At 38.9% G+C, this 10,649-nt stretch overlaps 1 protein-coding gene across 1 annotated transcript in view; it reads right to left on the reverse strand.

Moving 5' to 3' along the window:
• The window catches only part of PGR (progesterone receptor), a 126,618-nt gene extending 116,044 nt beyond the window's left edge, over positions 1-10,574 (reverse strand). The window contains exons 1-2 of the mRNA XM_019525229.1: positions 10,497-10,574; positions 8,280-8,431 (exon numbers count right to left, since the gene is read on the reverse strand). Of these exons, the coding sequence (XP_019380774.1) occupies positions 8,280-8,418 (139 nt within the window). The 5' untranslated portion in view covers positions 8,419-8,431; positions 10,497-10,574. The remainder of the gene's footprint in view (positions 1-8,279; positions 8,432-10,496) is intronic.
• Between the last annotated feature and the right edge of the window lie 75 nt (positions 10,575-10,649).

The following is a 10,649-nucleotide window of genomic DNA, read 5'->3' on the forward strand; positions in this document are numbered from 1 at the left end:
AAGTGATGGTGCCTGGGGTTGTGGGGGTAGCCATGGGGGCCTGGGGGGGTGCAAGTTGAGGGGGTGAGGCTGGGTGGAGCAGCCATTGGAGGGTCTGGGGGAGCGGAGGTGGGACAGCCATTGGTGGGCTGGGGTGGGGCACATGGGCCTTTCAAGGGGTGTGTGGGGGCCATTTGTCCCCTATTGGGGGGCCGCACCCCTTGTGTGGGGGCTGATCCCCCTGTTGGGGGGACTGAATCCCCTGTTGGGGGCCCATATCCCTTGTTTTGGGGTGAACCCCCTGTTTGGGGGGCATACCCCTTGTGTGGGGGCTGAACACCCAGTGGGAGTGCAGCAAAACATGTATACACGAATTCATGAAACATGTATTTAGAGCTCACTTTATTATTACGATAAGAGACTTACTTTAACACTGTAAGATATATCAATAAAACATTGTCCAACTGATTGCTGTCTCTGTCTCATTCTCTCTCTCTCTTTATAGTGATTTTTTGGTTTACTTGTGGAGGAACATGGATTGGGGGGTATTTTACAGAATGACTTTGGGATTCTTTTTATCAGGGATTTTTCAGTTTTCCAACAGGGAACACCAGAATTCCTGCTAGGGAGGCCAGTGGCAGGACCCTGCCTGCTCAGAGCTGGCACCTTTGACCCAACTGGCTGTGGCTGACCTCCTAGCCAAATGAGGCCAGGAGGACATGCTTTGACAGTTCAAAGTACACGACACCCAGAACATCTTCCAGGCGATAGCTGCCCAGATGGCTGGGCAGGGGGCACACATGGCAGTAGTGCCACACAGAGGCCAATTCTGCAGCCGCAGTCCACTGGCAGCTGGCCCAGAGGGGCAGATGCCTCTACTGGCTTTGCAGTCCCCATCCGAGTCTGGCAGGTGCACAGCAGGTCACAGCCAGGCAGCAGCCCCCACTGCCAGACTGCTGTAGTGGGTAGAGGGTGCAGAGAACTCTCAGGGTTGCTTCAGCAGTCCAGCTGAAACAAGAGATAGTGTCCCCACGTACCAACTGGCTGTGCCCCAGAAGCTCCTGAGAGCTAGTAGCCCTGAGCTACTTGCCAGGGTGGCTTTTTATACTGCTGGAGACAGCACAGGTGCTGGCCCTGTCTCTAGCTCTCCCTGGCTGCAGATCCAGGAGGAGCCAGGCAGGGTTATTTTGCCCCAAGTGGCACAATTTGCTCCACACCAAAGTGCATGTCTGAGCACATGCGCTTAAGCAAAAAGCCCCAGCTCAAATTTGCACCGCTTCTATTTGAGCTGCTGCAAGCGCATGTGCTTCCATGTGTGGACACGCCCCATGAGTTTAAAAATGGCTGCTAAGGCGTTTTAACTAAAGTTTGTTGAATGAGCTTTAAAGAGTCCTGCAGCCATTTTTAAATGTGCAGGGGCTTAATACCGCAGTGTTTTAATTGGAGCTGCTCTCCAGGAACCACTCTAGTTAAAATCCACCCCCCCAACCAATCCCTCCGAGCACATGTATAGGCAGTCTAAACAATCAAACTAGAAGAACTATTGCCTAATCTCCAATAAACGTTTCCCAATTTTGCTATGGAATTCTTTCAGAATTCTGGTTACGTGACTCAATGTAAAGGTGGTTTAAGTATCATCTATTTGACTGGATGCGTAAAAAATGACCCAGCTCCAGTCTGGAGAAATATATGCTTCCTCACAATAATGTGCTCTAATCCATTAACTAATTAACTGGACTTCTTGCTGTTATGTCAATTAGCTTCTGAAGCAATACCTAAGTGTCCATCATGAAAACATCATATACTTTGCAGAAAAGACAGAGAGTCTAGCATGAGATATGCCATGACACTTGACAAATGGTCTTGCAAACCTAAGCCTTCATTAGCAGCAACAATACCTACTCACACAGTGGACAAGAATCACCTGTTGACAGTCTATAATGCCATAAACTGTTATGCCTTAACTTAATTAACTTATTTTCCATCCAGAATTATTTCAGCCCAACAGATGATATTGCTTCCGTTTATACTCCATAAAGTTAAACCCAGAAAAAGCATTTAACCAGTATTTCTTCAAATTACCATTTTCTAAGTACCCTCTATTAGCAATAATGACTAGTCACAAATGCATAAGTATCATTTCTAATCCATCACCTTAACAAAATCATCAGAACAAGCTGGTGCTCAAATTACAGAGTCATTTCTATAACCCTGAACTTGTCACAAACTCTGGCTTCTAGTCTTTCATACTGAATATGATATGAATATAATTCTTCATAATTCAATTCATGTGGGGCTGCCCTTGAGAACTGTCCACAAGTTTCAGCCAGTGCAGACCGTGTATGTGGGTTGCCAGAAGCACATTACTGCAGTGCCCCAAAGAATCACACAAAAGCAGGGCTGGAGGGGACCTCCAGAGGTTATCTAGTCCAACCCTCTGCTCAAGACCACAGGTAAATCAAGGGGACTGCACTGGTTTGCAATAGCTTTCCAGGCACAATTCGAGGTTGGTTCTGACCTATAAAGCCCCAAATAGCTTGCGCCTTATATAGTCCCATTATATTACTTTGCAATCCATATAGGCAGCTGAAAGTAGTCTGTGGCAAATTCCATCTGTGTACTCAGTTTGTGGGATGTAAATACAGGAAAAAGTATTCCCAGTAGTCACTCCTCAGCTTTGAAACTCCCTCCCTGTTATGACCTGCCACAGCCTGAGCCTCCACATCTTCTAGAAGTGTTTATAAGCAGGGATCCTGGTTTTCTCTGATGAAAAAATGCCAAATTTTTGGATGAAAAAGGTAACCCCAAATCCACATTTTTCTGTGATTAAAATGAAAGGCCACTAATATAGAGAGATATGTGTCATTTTTATCATAGAAAAATGTGTATTTTGGATTACTTTTTAAAATCTGAAAATAAGGGATTTTTTATCAGAGAACATCAGGATCCCTGGTAATTACTTTTTTTTACAGAGGTTACAGAGATTAATCAAGTCTGCTGTAGAGTGCTAATTAGCATGTTCCAGCCATTCTTTGCATCTCATGCAGCAGTGTCCTCACACTTCAAAATGGGCAGGGGTCTCAAGCACAGTGAATTAAAAAAAATTTAAATATTTTCCACAATCTAATATGCAACTGTTAAACTGAAATAAAGCATTCAGGAGCTACATTTTTAAAACAAATAGCTGGTTTCTTATGGACCAACCGTTATATTACCTGCTTTCTAGACATCTTTTCTTCAATTAGCAAGCTGATGTACTATAACCAGAGGACCAAGAAAAGCACATGGCACAGATAATGTCAAAATAAAAAGTAAGGGTCATTTAGAAGAGACACCACTTACAATATTATTCAACGTCTACATAAATGTACCTTCTTTTTGTACATCAAAGCTCTTGCAAAAAGTCACTTGCAACTCAAACGCATGGATGTAGGCTGCCAAAAGACCATGTATGAAGAACAAGTGGCAGAAGTCCAGGATCCAACAAACCTTAACCTTTGATTCCTCTTCATAACATGTGAGTGAAGTAAATTTGCCCTGCCCATTGCACAATTTTGTAGTTTTAGTAGTCCTGCCTGATTATATGTGCAGAAAATTTCCTAAGACTTTTAGAATTAAGAGTTCTTCTACATACTCTATTATTGCAGTTATTCCGCATTTAGAAAGATTACTTCTAATTTTATAAAACTAAAAATTAAAGATACAGCCCAGGTGACAACATCTTTTAATTCCTTATTCAACTGCAAGTTACTTACAAAAATATCCTAAAATAACTTATTTGATCATTCTAAAAATAGCCTTTCTGAAAGTTTATTATGAATCTTAAATGTATGGTGCTCTTTACTTTCTGTTCACTGATGGAATAGAGTGCAGACCTTCATTTAAAATTGTTTAATTGAGAGTATTTGTTAATAGTTGTTATGATTCCTCTGCTGCTAAGTGAAAGTCGGGGGGGGAGGGGTTTTGTTTTGGGGTTTTGGTTTTTTTTGGTTTTGGGGGTGCGGTTTGGGGTTTTTTTCCATTTGTTGTTTATTTGTTTTGTTTTGTTACACACTTTTTTTAGGAGCTGGCACAATGAATACATCATTACAATAGTCCTCTTCAGATGAACGAGTAAAACTAACACAAGTATGCAATCCCTAAGATGTAAAATGGTTTGTGTGGTTTTTTTATTACTATTTTTCCTATTATCTATCCTTACAACTTTCCTCTCCCCAATCCCCACCCCTTCCGCTGGCTCCCGCACTGGCCATTATCCCAACAGTCCTGTTTTTCCCTGGAAAGGCTTTTTATTTTCAGCAAGATTTAAACCTGCTCCCACAACCAAAAGCTATTCTCTACAATATGACTCTAGATCTATACCTGGGGTATGACTTAAAAAGAATGCATTTCTGCCCAAACATGGTAGTACATAAATGATTTTCAAATGTTTTGTTTCTACTTTTGCTTCAGCAAGAAAAGAAAAATGTACTTTGTTCATTCTACTGAATAAAAAAGCTTGATTTCACAGAATTAAAGAGAAGTAGGGTTGGAAGAGACTTCCACAGGTCATGTGGTCCAATTCCCCACCTGAGGCAGGATCATCTCTATCCAAACCATTGCATAATCTAAACTCTACATAAGACTACCATCAACTTTTACAAAGGTGATTTTTTTTTCTAATTAGATAATGTTAATAATGATAGTTGGGCTATTTTTATTCACAATTCTAATAAAAGGAAATATACATAGTCATCCTTCATGCTTACATATTAACTCATAAAGAACTGAGAACTAAAATGGCTGAAACTGGCCTAGGAGCAGTCATATTAATTTTAAAAATTGGCCGTATGCATACTAAAACAGTTTAATTCTGTATCTACATTATATATTTTTTCACAAGGACTATGTAGTTTTCCTTCACCTATAAATTGTATCCATCTCTCTGCTGATTATATGCAAATGTCATTACAATATACCCAACCAGTGTAAAGTAATCTTTAAGTTTGTCTCTCCAGTTTTACAGACAGAATCAATAAAGAGAGAGAATTGATAGCATCTTTAGGAAAACAGATGTAGGCCCCATTTTTCTGATTGAATGGATTTAAAAAAAATACATAGGATATCAATATACTGAAGGAACTCAAAGCAGTTTTTATGAGAAAGATTACATGTGCATGAAAAACAGTATCATGGACAATTGCATTGTAATCATTCAGCATACTGACGCTAAAAGAAACAATTTAGAATAGTGCACTAAAAAATATTTTAAAAAGAAAGAAATAACTATTATGCCCATACTTGTTACTTTGTTTCCTTCTACCCCTATTCTACTATACTGCTGTTTCTACTTATCGGCACAGAAAAACAGTAAGACCAACTGTCACATACAAACCAGGTAGTTGATAGTTATAAGGATATATGAAATAATAAAAACCACCTGTTTCTGGTCAGGCCATAGTTTGCATTCAAAGTTTAGTATTTTATATACATTAATAGAAAATAATCATGTCTAGACTAGTTCTACCTAAATTCATAAATAAAGATACATTCACTTTGAAGAAAGAATAGGGAAAAGGTGCATTTAATGTAAAAAGAATATATCTGAATTGCAACCGGTATACTTATAACTGTGAACTTTATTATTGTATTTGCAGTAGTATTTTTGCTGTGTTGTTTCTTGTTGACAGCTAGTTTACCACACTAACTTGTGACTACTGAATTTACCAAAATAACTCACTAAACTCTAAACTACATAGAAAACAGACAGCTATTCTTTAACCCATTAACTGGAACCAAATCATTGTGACTGTCTACCACCTTGCAACTGAATTCAGGACTACCTTCTCGATTTTCAAACCTCTCCATAGACTAACCTCTCCCGCGTAATACCATCTAATCATGTATCTGCCCAACCAGATCACTTTTTTCATCCAAGGTTTGATACATTTTTGTCTTCTTTCCTCGTTAATTCACAACAGTCAACTGCTGTTTCAATTGTGATGTCCCATCTTCCTAAGCCGCTCTGACCTGTAAAATCTAATTTTTCAAAATCACTCCTATTATGCCTAATCCTCTGAGAAACATTCTTTATTGTCAAAGATGAAGATCCCACACAGGCCAGGTATAGACATTACACTTTTACTGATATAAGTGGGCAAAAACTGGTGTATACCAGTGACAGCAAAAGTTCAGCAAAAAAAGTTCTATAGCAGTAACAGAACAGAATACTGGTTGGCACATGTAGACTGGTCTAAAAATAGTAGAACCAGGTCTAAGGTCCGCCCGCCCCCCTTTCCAAAGGGCAAATGTGTATTCTGTTCACTACCGCTCTACACTACACTGCTTACAGAAAACCGTGCAACTTAGATCAATTCCAGCCTGGGATTTTTGAATGTCTGTACCTAGCCGTAAAGCAGGCACAACCAAGAATTTGTACAGACAGTTATTTTTCATTTTCTTTTCATGGTTTTTGGGACATATATTTGTGCATAGGAAAACAACTCATCTTAATACTTTGCTAACACAGAATTATTCACACTGTATTCAAAAAGTGATATAGAATCATATAAGTAGGGCTGGAAGGGACTGCACAGGGTCATCCAGTCCAGACCCCTGCTCAAGGCACATTGTCCCTGACTAAATATGCCTGAGATATATACTGAAATGTTTTAATGTAAAAGTAGTAATATAATACATCTATAAGTAGATTAGCCTATTTGGGCACCTATATCTGGACAAATCGATGCCCCAGACAGAAAATTAAATACAAAACAAAGATAATATTAAAAAATTAAATGGAAATTTTTAATGTGATTTTTTTTAATTAAATTCCTTGTTAAAGACTTCAGGTGTTTATATTTTTGTTATATGTAATTGATGTGAGCAGTAATAAAAACTAAGGTAGAATTAATATGTGTGTAACATCTGAAAAAAAGACAGTTAAGAAAGTCAATGAAACGTAAGTACCTGCCTAAAAATGATCACATTTAAGTGTTTTGCTCAATTAGAGCCTCACATAATTATCTACAAGTAACTTCAATATGATGCATGTTTTAATAATATGAAATATATAGCACAACATAAAATATTATGCAAAATAATATATAAAACTAACACTGTAAAAATAAAATAAGCATTACACCTAAGCTATGCTCATTCATGTAGTAAGTCTCTATGTTCAGCTATCCTTTTATCTAATGCAAAACCTTATAAATTCTATAAAGTTGAATAAGCTATCTAAAACAACACAAAAACATACAGTTTTGATTTTAAAGAACTATATATAAATTAGATAAATATACTATGGCTAATGATTTGTGTTTGCTAACATGCATGCTTGTCATACAAGCACATTTTAGAAGAACAGAGCTTTTCCTCATCGCCTCCCTGTAAAATGCAATGTCATATATAAAATGTACCAGTGTATAAACTGAGATCATCAGTTTTATCCAAAATTGACCACCCGTTATACATTACTAAGTTATAAATTATTTTCCCAGGATGAAAGGATAAGCACAGAAAAGAAGGCAGAACTTGAAAATTAAAAGAACTAATTAGTATGTTGTTTCATTTACTGTTTGGAAGTATACTGTTTGAAATGCAATTTAAAACATAGGCCCAACATCTTCGAGAGCGTATTTTTAAGTTGTGTAAGTGTCCATATAATTTGAATGAATAAATAATCATAAAATTGGATTTAAGAAATCAAATGCATATATTCTTGAATAAATACCAAACTATTTTCATATATAATGTAAACTTTAATTTAATTATTGACACCTACAGACTGTCTCTGTTACTTAACACCTGTCCTGAATGGAATGCAAAACCAAATGTTGTTTTTAAAAATTACTACTATTTAAATCTTAAGAAGCCAAATTCTATATTCTAGAAACAAGACAGATTCCCACAGACTTCCACAACAGGAGCTTATATTTTTGTAAATATGTCAAATCGTTCCTAGGGTATTTTCTCCTCAACAGGAACGCACAGACTTTTTTAAAACAAAATTGTATTCTATTTGTGAAAAGTTAAGAAACATGTTAAAGCAATGAAGGATTTTATGAACCTCTGCGAAGACCTGAAAAAAGCCAAGTAGTAAATATTAAAAGTAAAGCAAATAATAGTAAGGTAAATCATTTCAAAAGAATTTACCAGCTACTGCAGATATTTAAATCTGTTTCCAAGAAATAAAATACAGGGCTTAATAATACCTACAAATATCTGTTTTACTAGTAAAAAACAATCTTTAAAAAGTGCATAGCTGAGTCTAGGAAGTTTTATTTCAAGTAATTAAAAATAAAAATGTCTAACAATACCTTCCATGGCCCTCTTGAAGAAGACTTTACAGCTTCCACAGGTAAGTACTCCATAGTGGCAACCAGAGGCTTCATCACCACAGATCAGGCAAATCTTCTGAGGTAAAGATTCAAAACTGAATTGAGGACTCTGGCTCATTTCACTATGTGGCCTTTAAAAGAAGCGGGGAAAAGATGAATGAGACATCAGGATTTTTAAAGATAAACTATCTGTATTATAAGGTTATCAGTTTTAAATGCAAAGCTAGCCTTTCAGTTTTAAAAATCAAACTTGACAAGTCTGGGGAAACGTGCGCAAAGCCATTCCAACTCTGTCTTTACTTCATGGCTTCTCCACATTAGGAAAACAGGTACATTTGTAAAATGTATTAACTAAAGTGGTCTGAATAACATAAAAGCCCTAGTGTTGCAATGTTTTAACTTGTGTTAGCAAGTAGGGGTGAAAGCTCAGCTCCCTGCAAAAAAACACTTGTAATTCTCTCTTACATATGCACTTCTGTAGGAAGAACCTAAACTAGGAGAACTGAAGTCAAGTTGGCTTCAGCAATCTTTTCCCATGGCAATTAGTAATTAACATTTGTTTTATTTGGAAACATCTCACAAACATCAACTTAAGTCTCCTGATTTGCTGGCAGAGTTCTGATTGGTAACCTTTTTAATGTAAACAAAAACAATAACTGTCAAATACAGTATCCTCATTCACTAGAAAATTGATATTTAAAAAATGAACGCTATCCTTACTGTATTAGTAAATATTATAACATAGCATGCAGTTTCTATTAGAATGAGACTTAGTCATTTTAACAAATTAGATAAGATCTGATACACTTCAATGTTCATACTTCTATCTTGAGAGTGCTTCTCATGCATGTATACCCTGAAAAATCATAGAAATGTCTACGTGTTGCCTACCTGTAAAATGCAACACAGATTGGAGAAGATACCTGTGTATAAGCTGAGATCTTCACCAATTTTAGGTTGTTTTGAACTGACACCTGCTAATCATTTCCACAGTATTAAACAACGTTAATGATTGCGAAATACCACTTTTTTAAGGTACAATAAAACGGTGACAAAAACATCACTCTTACAGTGACAAAAGCATTTTAAAAAGTCTCCATCATAAGGGAGAGTCCATGAAGTGAAAAATAATAATTGTTTTCTGACCAGAGCTAAAAGACATCACAAAGTGCAGCAGTATAGTCTGTGACAGGAAGCATTCCTTTTGAGTTTCAGTCAACTAAAACTCTCTCTTATTTGTTTCATTGGAACTTATCTCTTATTCTGAAATGTGTGAGGCAAGGATTTCTTACGGTTATACCTTTTATTAGACCAATTATGTAGCTCAGATAAAGTTAGACCAGCTTTGCAATGCAAGATGGTCAAACGCAAGAGACCAGAGGAAAAATGCATTGCATTGGAAAAGTTGTCTAGCATTATTCCAACAGCAGTTGGCCCAGCGTAGCTGCAATAGTCAGACAAGCTTTTGGATGCAAGACAGAGTTGAATGCCAGAGATGGGAGGAAGAACAGCTGGCACTGGAAAGCTTGTCTAACTTTATCCCAACCACAGAGTTGGTTCAATGTAGTTGCAATCAAGTGAGACAAGTTTCTGAATGCAAGGCAGTCGGACACAAGAGACAGGAGGAAAAACGCCTGGCTTTGGAAAACTCGTCTCACGGTATCCCAGCAGCAGTCGGTCCAACATAGCAGCGACAAAGCTGAAGAGAGTCTCAGGCTAGCGAGGCTCCCTATGCCTGAAGAAGGGCAACTGTGCCCGAAAGCTCGCCTAAAACTTTTTTTTTCTTTCCAGCTACTCAGTTGGTCCGATAAAAGGGAGCACTCAAAGAGCCTTGCCTGCAAAGCTGAAGGGAAGCTTTTCGCTACAAGACAACAGGATGCAGCAGAGGAGAGGAGAGGAGAGGAGAGGAAAGCTCCTGGAAGTGCGAGCACTCCATTTAACTCCGACAAGCCTTTCCCATGGCAAAAGCAAATAACACTGGTTTTATTTACCAGTCTCTCCCAGCCCTGCCGGTGGGCGCACAACAGACCGCAAGCGCCCTCACAAGTCCTGGCCCGCCGCGCCGCTCTACCCGCCGACATGCTCCTACCACACCAAGCTTCTTCTTCTCGCCGACCCCGGCCCCGCACCTGCACCGTGTGCGGGAAGCGCAAGTCGCGGGGCCAGGGCAGTGCCACTTACAGACGAGGCTCTTACCTCACGTAGCCGAGATAGGGCGGGTAGCCGTGGGGCAGGCCGTCCCTGAGCGCGGCCGCGGGGAAGCCGAGCGGCTGGTGGCCGTTGAGGCCGGCAGGCGCGTACAGGGCCGGCGGCGCCGCAGACGTGGAGGGCAGCGAGTCGCGCGGCGCC

Source organism: Gavialis gangeticus, unplaced genomic scaffold (assembly GCF_001723915.1).
Source record: "Gavialis gangeticus isolate Ggan-Ray unplaced genomic scaffold, GavGan_comp1, whole genome shotgun sequence".
NCBI lineage: Eukaryota > Metazoa > Chordata > Crocodylia > Gavialidae > Gavialis > Gavialis gangeticus.